The sequence below is a fragment of the Symphodus melops genome, assembly GCF_947650265.1.
Source record: "Symphodus melops genome assembly, chromosome: 1".
NCBI classification, from domain to species: Eukaryota; Metazoa; Chordata; class Actinopteri; order Labriformes; family Labridae; genus Symphodus; species Symphodus melops.
In genome coordinates, this window is record NC_136691.1 from 53682333 (window position 1) to 53696118 (window position 13786).

At 44.3% G+C, this 13786-nt stretch overlaps 1 protein-coding gene across 7 annotated transcripts in view; it reads right to left on the bottom strand.

Annotated features, from left to right (window-relative positions):
- Positions 1–13786, bottom strand: part of stpg2 (sperm-tail PG-rich repeat containing 2) — a 67861-nt gene that overhangs the window by 47869 nt on the left and 6206 nt on the right. For all 7 annotated transcript variants that reach the window (XM_079350900.1, XM_079350901.1, XM_079350902.1 and 4 more), the window contains 6 exons: positions 13236–13351; positions 11858–11969; positions 7877–7975; positions 2442–2601; positions 884–1047; positions 664–750 (listed from right to left, as the gene is read on the bottom strand). In XM_079350900.1, the coding sequence (XP_079207026.1) occupies positions 664–750; positions 884–1047; positions 2442–2601; positions 7877–7975; positions 11858–11969; positions 13236–13351 (738 nt within the window). The remainder of the gene's footprint in view (positions 1–663; positions 751–883; positions 1048–2441; positions 2602–7876; positions 7976–11857; positions 11970–13235; positions 13352–13786) is intronic.

Consider the following 13786-nt stretch of genomic DNA (forward strand, 5'->3'; position numbering starts at 1 on the left):
CAGGGCAAAGACTTCCACAATCCGAGCATTGTCACAAGAGGAGCACAGTGAATTGTTTAACACGGCGCCGCACACACAGCTGGAACGCAGTCAATATTAAGACAAAGGTTGGAGCAGTGTTTTATGACAGTTCAGATCTGAAAGCAGAACAGTAGGCTACATGCTATAATGACAGCACTTAGCAGAGTTTTAGGAAGTTTTTCCACGGGGGGGGGGGGGGGGGCTAAATATTGATACGGACACAAAACAACACCCCCCCCAAAGCTACGATACGTCCGTCACTCATACATGAATCACAAGACGGATCAGAGCAACAGAAGAGGAGACTTGGAGAGGAATGAAAAAACAATCATCTCACATTCTGACTTGTTTTTCTTCAGCATGCTTCAGCTTCAGGAAGAAAAGGAAAAAGAAGCAGTGAGAAAAAAAAAAAAAAATCCTCTGCTGCAAAGGAGGACTCTCGGCGTTCCAGGTCAGATGCTACCGCTGCGATGGCCTCATGTTTGAAAGTAAAGTCTTGGCATGTGGAGTCGTCTTACTTCCTCTTTGATACTGCTGTTTGTACGGTTTTTAAGCTCTTTAATATGTAAGTCAAAAAGACAAGTGTGAAGGGAAATAAGATGAAGATAAAGATGCCGAGGGAGAGGAGGGGCCGACACTTACTTTAGCTGATGAAGCCAGACGCTCTGTGGCCGATCTGAAAACGGCCGTGTGCTGCTGTTTGTAGCTCTCCTCGGCCTTCTTTTCTGTCTGAACACAAACACACAGCACACACACACACACACACACACACACACACACTCTGAGAGTCTCAGAGCATCATATTTCACCGTTTCACCCTGGAAAAGAAATAATGAGTGACATAACCGATGGATCCTCCCACCTCGTACTGCCCCGGACTCGGGGCTTGAACCGATTCCTTGTTGGTGAAGATGGAGTCTCGCTGAACGGTGGAGCCGAAGCCCCCCTTCCTGGTTCTCTGGAAAAACGCTCTTTTGAAGCTCTCACAGGCTAAACCCTGCTCAAAGACGTTGTAGGACCCTGGACCTGCACGGAGGACAGAAAGGTGTTTAACTGTTGCAGGTGAGAGTGAGTCATTTCCCATCAGAACGATCAACTCTGTTTAAACCTCGACGATGACGCAAAGCGTGTCACGACGTCTTTGTTTCTGTTTCTTCAACAGACAATAGACATGTGCAGCAGCGTAGGTGTCACTTTGGCTAAGTGTGTTGTAGTGTTGGCGGTATGTGGGGCATCTGGAAGTGACACATACGCTTCAATAAATGTGATATGGAGACACACAAGTTGCTGCTATTTAAACAGTTCACAGTGCAGCACTCTGTGACGGCTTGAGAGGAAGAAAACACAAAAGAATGAACCTCTACATCTGATCACAACATTTATCATGACCATGATCAGACAGGCAGCTCAGAGAGCCAATCAAATCAAGAGAAAACATAGGCGTGATTATCTTGACGATACATCCAGTCGACATGAAGAAAGAAAGGATGAAATAAAGTGAAAAATAGCACGAAAAACAAACGTGGTCTACATGAAAAAAAACTGTCAATCAATCTGTTTTTGTATAGTTCACAACAGAGAGCCGCTCTCCTTGTTATTACAAACACTCAACATGAAGCCACCACGAGCACAGCGCGAGGAGACGGCTTCCAGGAAGAAGTGCCATTTAACAGGCAGAACGCTCGAGCACACCCAGACTCATGACGAGCGGCTGCAGCGCCCGCGTTCGGCTTGGAGAGAGAGAGAGAGAGAGAGAGAGAAAGGATTGCAGGAACATATGGGACGGAATAAAAAACAGAATAAACAGCTGCATGTGTCAGATCAATAAAACTAATGATATGTACCAAAAGTATTCTTAAAGTATGAAAATGTAGAACGCTTTCTGCACCATGTAGAGAAATGACAATGAGAGCACTGAGGCCTTTAAAAGCTCGCGCTTCAACCCTCCAATTCAGCCACACGACGAGATGTAACATGAAGCTTTTTAACATGAATGTCGACTCTCAGATGTGTAAACCTCAGTCATATTATATTTAAACCGTGTCAAAGGTGACGTGCAGAAGAGGACACATTTGTGATGACTGAAATATTCTGTGCAAAATGGTTCACTGCAGAAAACACAAACACACACACACACACACACACACACACACTCACTGCACAACAACCCCAGCAGGAGTCAGTTCAGTTTGAGATCCTTTCATAAGAAGAAAACGAGCACAAAGCAGTTTATGTTTTCAGAAATGACGAGTCGGAAGAAAAAGTTGTTCTCAATAAAAAAGAAGAGCTTATCACCTATCCTCAGACGCTTCGTCAGTTTAATCTCATACAGCACACTGACACACATGTAAGCAATCACACTGACCACACACACACACACACACACACACACACACACATACACACACACACACACTGACCTGGGGAGGAGCCTTTTTTAGAGCTCGGATTAAAGCGCGCTGCCGTGATGCCGAATGGGCTTTTCTTCACCCCCGTGGTCTTCCTCAGCGTTTCCAGGGCACAGCGAGGGTCATTATACGCACCAACAGGGGGCGTCACTTCTTTCACGGGGCTGAACCTCTAAAGGAGAGAGATTAAAAGAAAGACACAGACAGAGGTTAGAGAGAGAGAGAGAGAGAGAGAGTGACCATGAAGGCAAGGGAAGAGGATCCAAACTGAAACTCAAACAGCCCCGTTTTGAATCAACACTGTATCGACTTTCTCCCCTGAACTGACATTACAGACACGCTTTCATATTCATGCAAGAGAGCTGAAAAAAAGTGGAGGAGCTTCAAAAAATGCAAAAAGACTCAGTCATGTTCAAAAGACAACATCGAGACGTTCTCTATACCGCTTATCTTGACCCCTGATTGGGCTGTTATTGACAAGCTGTCGACCAATAACAGCGCTGAAGTACAGACTTTCATACTCCCACATACACCTGCACGCCATTTTAGAACCAGCAGTTAACCTCATGAGCATGTCTTTGGACCGTGGGAGGAAAACCAGAGCACTAGATAGAATAATCGATATTCAAACTAGTCTTTAAAATGTATTTATGGGGGCTTCTCATGCCTTTAATGAGGGGAGAGAGTGGCAAACAGGGACCGGAGGGAGCCGAGGGCGGCGTTTACCAGCTCACCATCATGCCGTCCAGCGTGTATGAGAGTGAAGACAACGGCGTCAACTTCATCTTTCCCCGGGGTCATTTTGTTTTGCAGTTCAGGAAAAAACCGTAAGACGTAAAGAAAACACCGGCGCACAGACAATACCAGAAGACATCAAGTGGAAACAGGACACACACACACACACACAGTGGGTTAAATCATCATTAAAGGAACCATCAACAAACACAATCAAAACTATCAAAGTGTTGCTGGAAGAGGAACGCTACAGGTCATCATTAAACAGCTGTGATCATGACAGCGAACCTACCATGTGATGTGATATATAAGCTGACATGAGCGTCCACTGAGTCAGTCAGCTTCTGTGGGAAACCACAACTCACACTAAACCAAGTGCAATAATAATCATTGTCTATAGAGTTTTTTGTATTTAGATATTCTTATTTTTTGCTTCCTCCATGCATATTTTTTTGTATATTTTTTACATTTTTTTCCAACCTAAGAGTGTTCTATTATTTATTCTATCTTATTCTTTATATTGTTACTTTTTTTGTTACCTATTGTATCTGCTGCTGGAACCTAAATGTCCTTGAGGGAGTCATCCCAGAAGGATCAATAAAGTTCAGTCTAAAGTCTAAATAGATTTGAGCTCGTCTCCTGTCGACTCCATGTGCTTTGACAGAGCAGGTCGCACACACACATTCACACACAGACACTTTCTATGTAAAGACATGACCGACTCCACCGACTGAGAAATTCAGATTCTCTGTGATCTCAATCGTATGCAGAATCTTGAAAAGTAAATAAAAAAAAACCTGCAAACAGACCGATTGGTGAGATGAGTGAGGAGAAAATGAGACAGGAGGAAACGGCATCTCCCGCTCAAAAAAAATAATAATGACGCACCCAATCAGGTATGTAATGTTTGCTGATATCAGAGCTTATTGAGCGCTGCAGCTGCCGGGCAGCTTCACACTCGGGGAACAGACGTGTTTATCTGATCGCCTAACAACACGGCCAATCAGGAGCCTCCGAGCGTTTCTCTGTAACCTTAAATGTAGCTTCTGCGTTTTTACACCTCAACTATCAAGCTGCTTGTTATTGATGCAACAAAGGAATAAAAAAGAACCTGATCCCCTCGTCCACGCCCACTATCTCAGTGAGCCTGAATCCGCCCTGCGAATAATGTTGAAACTGCCTTTAAGAGAGATCCCCGAGATGTGTTGGAAAACATACCAGTCATTGATTTCGACTTCTCATTTACAGGAATTCAGCCTACGGAAAATTGGTCGGGAGGAAATAAAATTGCTTTTGCACGGTTGAATAATTGAGCTTCAGAGCAGAAGGAAACATCTTTGTTGATGGAGAGAGCAAAGAAGGGGGGCGGGAGTTATATGACACGTTGTTTATTTAAGGAAACACTACTCTACTGGATTTTTCCACACAAGCAGAAAACTCCTGAAAGTTTCACAAAATGTCGAGTCAAGGCGAGCTGCATGTGTGAACGCAGCCAGCTGTTTATTTTTTTTTTCCACCACAACCTCTTCTGGATTGCTTCATACCAGCCGTGTGAAGTCGGGATGAGTGTGTGTGAACACAGAAGGGGATATTCAGGAAAATTGATGATGTTTATATCATGAAACGGTTGAGAAACGCACGAGAAATGAAGGTGCTTCATCTTCTTTTCTGCTTCATACTGTCGACCAATCACATTACATGTAGGAGTAATATAAAGAGATCTTTGTCTTCCTTTCGTGCCTTTGACACCCTTCTCCTGTCCGAGAGGGAAACATGTGAGCACGCAACTCTGGAAGATTTCAGCCTGTCCACATTTTTTTTCAGCAGTGCTTCTGTAAAAAAACAAAAAGGCTTCAGACAAATATTTGGCTTCTTTAAAATTGTAGACATTTGAGGACAGTCCGCCTCCTTGATTAAAATCGGTCCCTTTCTTGAGCGCCGGTAGCGCAGTGGCAGCGCGCATGTCACCAAGCATAGAGGCTACAGTCCTCATGTGGGCGGCTGGGTTCGATTCTGGCCTGTGGCCCATCTCCTGCATGTCTCTCCCCGATTTCCAACACTCTCCACTTTCTCTTCATCTCTCCAAATAAAAGGCATAAAAGCCCGAAAATAGATCTTTAAGAAAATCATAATAATCTGTCCCTCTCTGAGCGAGGGTCTCCGGGGGCAAGACACCAAAACAAGAAGTAAAAAAAGACACTGCTGAAGTCAAAAGTGTTTGATGTCAATGCTACGTGTCATTTAAAAGCATATTTAATAATACATTTTATTTTAATACATTTTATTTATCAACCCCCTTCCACTTGCTCGTGGGGAATTTTCAGGAATATCCTGAATTCACACGTTTCAACACGGCTCAAATCGAATTCTTGAAAACAGCGGGCATTAGCAATGTGTGAATGTTTTCTCTTATCAAAAATGTCATTTCATTTGTCGGAGTTTTGTGCGTGTTTGAAAAGAGCCGATGCACTAATGTGGCTTTGTGAGAAATGCACATTGATTTTCTCTTCTTCTTCTTCAGGTGCTTTTTTCTCATTACAATCCCTATTGTTTTCTTTTTCCAAACTGCCTGCAAAGGAAAGGCCAAAGGTACACTTTAAAAACACGACCACAGTGTGGCCACTTCATTGACTGAACTGCTAAACATCTGATCATATTCTTGATCATAACGAGGCCACAGAGGGGTAAAAAAAAAAAAGAGAGAAGAAGAAGTGTGAATGTGTCCCAAGATAACAACAAAAACAACAAAAACAAGGGGGGGAGAAAGTGGAGGAAAACAAATACTAATGGCTGGAGCGAATGTTGCTACGAGCTTAAAAGGGTTGTGGAAAAGAGAAGATGGTCACCAGAGACACGAGGGACTGATGAAACAACACGTGAATAGAAATGAGAGAGAGAAGAAGGAAATGAGAAAACGTAGTCCAGGGGAGACAGAGGAATCTTTCAACATTACATATTCTAAGAGAAAGGGACACTGAGAGGGAAGGAAGACATGAGAAGGGGGGAACAAAAAGGGAGAAGGGGGTTTGAGTGTGGGGGGGGGGGGGACGAGGGCGAGGGAAATCAAGGAAAAGGCCTGTTTGACAAAGTGTCGGATTGATTCTTTGATATTAGGAAATTGCGACGTCAAAGGGAGGAGAAGAGGCGAGGTCTGGAAGATTCCAGCTGTCCCTCTTATCTCTCCCCCCCGCCTCCTTTCCTTCACTCCCTCCTTCCCTCGTTTCCTCTCCGCCCCTCTGCAGGATAATGGCGTCAGATGGATGCGGACTCACAGGGAGACGGAGATCTAAGAAAACTGCCGCTCTCAGTTCTACGCTGGACGAGACTTGTGACATGTACACACACACACACGCGCGCGCACACACACACACTAAGTTCTAGGTGGGTGTCAGTAACGACATCACAGGGTTGACGCACTAACACAGCATGTGGCCGAGGAAATTAGGTCAGAGCTCGCTGCTACAACACACACACACACACACACACACACACAGACGAAATGAAAGGCAGAATCTTGCATCAGTTTTGCTCACCAGAAAATTAGCAGAGCCACCATCGTGTGTGTTTGTGTGAGTGTATATGTGTGTGTGTGAGTGTGTGTGTGTGTGTGTTTGTGTGTGTGTGTGTGTGTGTGTGTGTGTGTGTGTGTTGGTTTATTTGCATGCATGTCAGCAGTGCGAGTGATCTCTCTCTGTCTCTCTCATATCTATATCTGTCTGCGGATGACTTTGCTGCGTGTTTGTCTGAATGTGCAGTGCGAGTCTGTGTGTGTGTGTGTGTGTGTGTATGTGCGTGTGCGAGCACCCACCTATGTGTGTGTGTGTGTGTGCGTGTGTGTCAGAGCGATAATTAAAACATCAGTCAGAGAGTTTCACAGGAGCGAGTGTGTGGGGCAGCATTCAGCTCTTCCTGAGACGTAAAAAAAAAAAAAAAAAACCCACACATTTTCACATCCTTCATCTGTGCTCCTCTGAGCCTCTTAATAAACTCGTCTTCACCCCCATGTGAGGAAGCCCTCCTCTCCCAGCACATCAATTAAGTAAGCAAAGCCCGGCTCAGTGCCTTGGATCTCCTACTTATACATTCTATATTAAAACTCCAATCTCCTTTGAGATAATGTAAATGGAATATTTTACCTCCCGTAGATTATCCCTGAGAAGTCTTTTCAGGATGTTTCAGGTTTCTTTTTTGCTCTCTGTGTGGGGCAGTGTGGACACTAATGCGACTAAGCGAACAGATCCAAAAGTGCTTACACTCCCTGATATCAGTCAAATTTGGATGTTGCAGCCAAATAAACGAGAGGTGACAGCGCCTTTGCTGTGGCTGCTCCGCCTGCGAACAGGAGAGCTGCTTTGTCATTCATATCCCTCCTTTTATATCGTGTGCTTAACTGCACAGCACTTAGCTCATCTCTTAAATATATACATGTACAGCTTACACTTTGACTTAACTTGACTCATGTCATGTTTGCTTCCGTAGAGTAAAGGGGAAGCTTTAATCATGGCTGATACAAAAGTAAAAGTGATTAAAGATGAAAGTAATGGCTCCCTGAGAGAGCGCTCCGTGTCGGTTCAGGGTTCCTGAATTCGTTTTGACATTGAAGCACTGCGAAAAGAAGTAGAAGCTAGATCGCAAGATTTGAAGCAGACTGAATGTGGATAAAAAATCAGAGATGAAAGTTCCCAGAGAAAGGCCGGCTGACTTTACTGTACCTCCGTCTGAGAGAGGAAGCAGCTGCTAGGATTACTGCAGGACTTCGCAGGTACCTCAAACTGACTTCTGATTTGGTACTGGCCCGGACCTGGAACCCCCTGATAGGAGATAAAAAGCATGAAATGAGCTGTAAGTACACATACTGTATGTTCAGCTACATGTTTCGGTACTTTCACATTTGATCAGAAGACGGAGAGAGACACTGAGGATGACATAGGGAGGGGACACGCGACTCGTAGAGATAGCCAGGATCAGTTTGAAGTTTAAACACACTTTTCTCCACAGAGCCTGTTAGCATAGCTTCCTAGCAAGATGGCGGACGTTGCTTTTAGATTCTTATGATAGCGGGATGCGCAGCCTTTTTAAATACACTGCCAGGTTTCTAATGTTACAAAGCCTAAGTATCACTTTAAGCTCTCCTCGTCTTTGGGGTAAAGGTAAGAAACAGGAAGTTAAAGTACTTGATTAGATGGTTTACAGCTCTGTGCTTCGAGTGGCGTCTCTGCCACTCATAACAATCTTTCACCTGGAATTTTCACGTTCACTCAGGGACTCAGCTCGAAGTTCGCTTGGTTGGTTGGGTTGGGTTGGGGGGGGTTTCAGAGGAGAAAATAAGAAACAATCTTTTGAATCCGGATCCAGGCATCTTTTCTATACGGAGAGTATTTCGAGAGATTTCGTGACGATTTGACCTCGATCTGAACCATCGTATCAGATTTTCAACACCTTCATGTCAACCGAGAAAGACATTTGTCATCTCTGTGCAGATGTGCACAGACGACATCATCCCCACACTCTGGCAAACAATCAACACACACCTCTGCAAAAATGACTCACTTCCTCATCGTCCAAGTCTTTAAATGAAATCATACACAGGGATTTAAGCGGTCTGAAATATTAGCGATAGTGACGCACGATGTCACAACATAAACAACATGAAGAGCTGTAAACTCACATATTACAAAAAAGCCTCTTTTTTCCCTTAATTCTGAAAAAAAAATATTACTGAACAGATTGGCCAACTGATTCATCCCAGCTGTGTGTTCAGTTTAAAGGTAGATAATCCTTCATCCGGTGAGAGACGCTCGTGCCAAGGCTCCTTTTTTCTTCTTCTTTTCTTCTCCTTCCCCCCCGGGAGCTGTACTGCTTCCCCGTTTCTAAAAATAACAAGAGCTGCAAACACGACAACACAGTCCATAATGATGTTAACATGGAATTCATTTCATTTTAAAGATGACCCGACAGTGAACTCTTTATTTGGAGGGAAATACTAAAAATTGCATGGCTCCAACTTTTCTGCTTTTGATTGCAGAGAGAGTCGAGATAATGGTTTATTAAAGTTGTTGGCTTCGTCTCTGCCCTCGTCTTGTCACAATGCCTGCTTAATGGGAAAATCTCACGCACACACACACACACACACACACACACACACACACACACACAGGTCTTCTTAAAGTCTACAGGACAGCAGCAGCAGCAGCCCTTAGCCATTAGAGGCAGACTGTGTGCTGATCTCTACGATGTAAAGGTGTTTGTCCTGAGTGTCCCCACTGTGGGTAATGACCCATCTGGACAGTGTGTGTGTGTGTGTGTGTGTGTGTGTGTGTGTGTGTGTGTGTGTGTGTGTAGGACTACATGTGAGTTTAGGTGTCAGGTACTAATGATGACAGATAGAGGTGCAGCCATCACGGCAGGAGGTCCGAATGAAGCATGGTGCACACATAAAAGCGTCCACATGAAAGAGAGAGTTATTGATTGAAAGTTAGAGGATAGATTGTAAAACGTTAGAAATCAATTAAGCAGCAAAATGAATGAAAAAGGGGGAATGAAGATTTGCTCAGAAAAGTCATGTATAATTAACTCTGAAATGAAATAATCTGAACCCTAACAGAGAGGAGAGGCGACGGAGCACAGAGCTCCAGGGAACAGAGGACGAGGGGAAGAGAAAGACGTAGGTGTAAATCCACGTCACAGCGAATCCTTTCTGCACTCGCTCCACAAATCCAGTCCCCTCCTTTTTTCTTTTTTCCTTAAGACTCTGCCTCACCCACTCTTCTCCTCCGACTGGAAAAATAAGGCATCACAAAGCATTACTCTGCCAGCACACTCAAGTTCATATGCAGGTGAGTAACTCCCCTCAACTCAACTGGCTTCAATGTATCAGTGTGTGTGTGTGTGTGTGTGTGTGTGTGTGTGTGTGTGTGTGTGTGTAGGTGTGTGTGTGTGTGTGTGTGTGTGTGACTAAAGCCTGTGTTCTACTGCCCTCTATGGGCTCACACATTCACTGATGTGTTTTTAAATAATAGAGGGGAAAGAGGTTGAATCGACTCCACTCATAATAATCCAAACTAAATGTCTTCGACTTTGTTCTCGCTGTCATTCTCGGTGCTTTGTAATAAATCACTCTCAATCTAAAAAGTTTTAACCTCCCGTCGTGGAGGCGTTTAATACGATGTACACAATTCTACCTTTGATTACTCGAATGTTCAGTCCTGTTTTGTCCTGCATAGAAAATGCAACGAGAGGCTGATTGAAGGTTTCAGAGCTTATAACTCTCATCCTGCTGAACATGTTTGGTGACGTCACTTAAACCTACAATCTTTCTTCAGACTGAGGATCATGTTGATATCTTCAGTGTTTCTCACCGGTTGACCATTTAACTCCAACAATGATTGATAACATGTAAATCAGTTTTTCTGTCTAAGGTGGCTTAGAAAGTCGGTCAGATGGAGAGTGAAGGACTCTTGTTCTGGTTGTGTTTTAAATAAAGTAAAATAAAGTAAGCTGTTCAAATAGAGTCCGTGCAGCTTACAACGACACCAACGAGGGCGCGTTCAGTACGGAGGCTGGAGTCCTCCAATCAGGCGGCAGGGTTCAAATCTGTCCCCCACGTCTCTTCCTCCTCTCTCTAAGATAAAGCCCAAAAATAAAGTTTTAAAAAAATGACGTCGACAGGTACGTTGTCGTCAGACGCACGTTCAAGCGAGACTTTTGTCCTTTTTTCAAAGGATAAGTTCAACATTAACATCATGAAGTGTTTCCTCACTTTGTTCGGCCTCCTGTTCCAAAACGCTGGACTTTTGTTGGGACTGTATAAGAGCTATCACTGACTCACTTTATACTGAGCTTGCACTTACACACTGGCGCTCCTGCCAAACACTCTTCCAATCTCATTTAGTGTGTGTGATCAATGCTCGAAAATGAAAATGTATTCATGGAGTATGAGCGACTTCAAAGAGGTTCTTGGATGTGACGAACAAGCCGACGCAGCAGCTTCTCTGAGCTCGTTGTTTCTATAAAGTTTATAAACCGTTTATAATCCTCCTAACCCTCGTCGTGAGCCTTTCTCTGCTCGCATGCAGCTGATCTGATCAATCTAAACTCCCAGCACTAAACATCGAACAGATCAAGTTAGCACCGAGACTGCTCGAGAACAAACGGACCTGAGCTTTTCTCCTCTTCTGACTACTCTGAGTGCTTTTACTCTGAAGGTCACACCGACGCTGCACATTCACACACTGATGCTAGAGGCTGCTGTGAAGTGAGTCGGGGTCAACTCTCTCGCAGGGACACATCGGACATGTCGTTTCAGGGCTGGGAATCGAACCCTCAACCTTCCGGTCCAGAAACAACCGACTCAAGATTTTCTTCAGATTGTGACGGAGATTCCAACACAGAGCGACTCAGAGAGTGTATATCGTTTTTTAGATTCGTCAGGTGTCCAGAGAGCCATCATGCATTTCTTCTTTAGTGTCTGACCCGCTCACTACATCAACTGTAATAAGCCAAGGCTAACTAATTTGTCTTCCTGCCCTCAGGTGCCTCAAAAATCCAATAACACGAGTTGAATTGCCCCCCTGTGGTCATATTTGTCACTTATTAGTTACAAAGGTTCCCGTTAAAGGGAAATGTCGCCCACAGGGGCAGAGACTGACGAAGGTTGATGGAGGTCCTCTGAAGCGTTAACAACACATCCTCACCTTCTTCCCCTCTTGTCGGGGCACCAGCTCGTGATACCGGGGGAGGACGAGCTCGGCTCTGCCTTTCTGCTCCTTCTGAAGGTTCACGTTCACGTACTCTGTTTTAGTGCTTCTGAAAACAGAGAACGGCACAGACAGACATAAATAAAAACAGACAGAAAGTGTTGCTCGAAATGATACATAATAGAAAACAACAAAGTACGCAGAGGCTGGAGAGATGCAATATATTGAGCCAGAGGGAAATAGAGATGTGTAATGGAAAAACAGGGCACGAGGAGAGAAAGTGAAGAAGAGAGAGAAGTGTCCCATCAGAAACACGACAGCATTTTTACATATTGTTAAAACCACCACATGTGGATGATGGACGTGTGGTTTTTTTGTGGTGTTTAAAAGTCTGCACCCTCAGTGTGGGGCTCACATCTCTTTGATTCCACGACTCAATCAATTCCTTTATGAATAGCTGAGCTGGACGCGTGCCCACCATCGTACAGTAAAAGTGCTTAGTAAGGCCCATCCTCCTTGGCCATCAGTAGAGAGACTGTGAGAGAAATGTCAAACATAATAACCTGGCTCCCGGTTCAAAGCAATATTTCACTTTGCTGGAGCAGCTTCTCCGTTCTGCAGACTGCACGCTAAACGCCTCAAGAGCGGTGAACTCCTGAGACTGTGATGTCCTGGATCACATCATCGTATCAACCTGTTGTCTTTATTAAAGAGACAACACACGAAGGTTATTAATTATCTATTCAAGTTAACTCTCTAGGTGCTGAAGTCTCAGAATCACCAAAAGCTTATCAGAAGAAGAAGAAGAAGAAGAAGAAGAAGAAGAAGAAGAAGAAGAAGAAGAAGAAGAAGAAATGTCCGCAGCCTGCACTGAGTGTGTGTGTGTTTGCATGTGCTTGCGTGACTTTGTGAACAACAGAGTCAATTTAATAAGCTGAGTCTTGATATAACCAACTAGAGGCCTGCTGTCTACCTGGAATGCAAAGAAGCCTGTTATTAATAAGATGTGTTTTTTTAAGTGCTAAATTTGACTTTGTGTATTTTCCAGGAGATACTGAACTCTGCTCTGTTGTTTATTGGTGTATCGTTCTATCTTCAGGAGTGTTGCCCCTCCCTCCCTCCTTGTGTGTGGGCGTCGTCGTCTGTTTGTGCCCCGCAGTGACATGATGTGTGTATAACCACCTATCTGAAATGAAACTTTTTATTATTATCATGAAACTGACAGTTTATATCTTCAGTTTGGTCAATGGGCTTTATCACTTGTCAAGAGTTAGATGACAGTGTAGATACTGCTGTCATGTCTGCTGGGTGTCTTCACTCAGACAGGCCTGGCTCGGTCTATGGGAGGTTTACACACAGACAACAAAATACTCACAGTTCAGGGTAGTAATGTCCTGGACCTGGTCCTTCATTCACTGCCATCTCGCCTCGTCTCCCTGTCATGTTGCCAAAGTGGACACCTTTATACTTCTGAGCTGAACTCACCTCTGCCTGCAGAGTGAGAGAAGGACAGATTGAAACAAAGAGAGCAAATGAGAAGGAAAAGATGAAGGGAGAGAAAGAGAGATAGGACAATAAAGAGATGAACAAAGAAAGAGTTGACTCATTCACACTTATCTGGTTTCTGCCCCCCGGTCATAGCTCATGAAGTTGGGGCAGAAAGAAATGTGAAGTTCAGCCAAATGCCAGAGTGTGTCAGAGATCTCGGGGAGACCCTGTGTCCTCTCTTATCTGTGTGAGTTTTACAGTCGACTCTCTCTCTCTCTCTCTCTCTCTCTCGCTCTCTCTCTCTCTCTCTCTCTCTGCCACCGGCCTTTCAGATAGCAGCAGTTCACTCAGCGGCTTAACAACTTAGAGAGGCTGCATTCAGGCAACTCTGTGGAGATACTATGGTTCAGATGTTTTTAAAAAATATTGTGCAAGGGG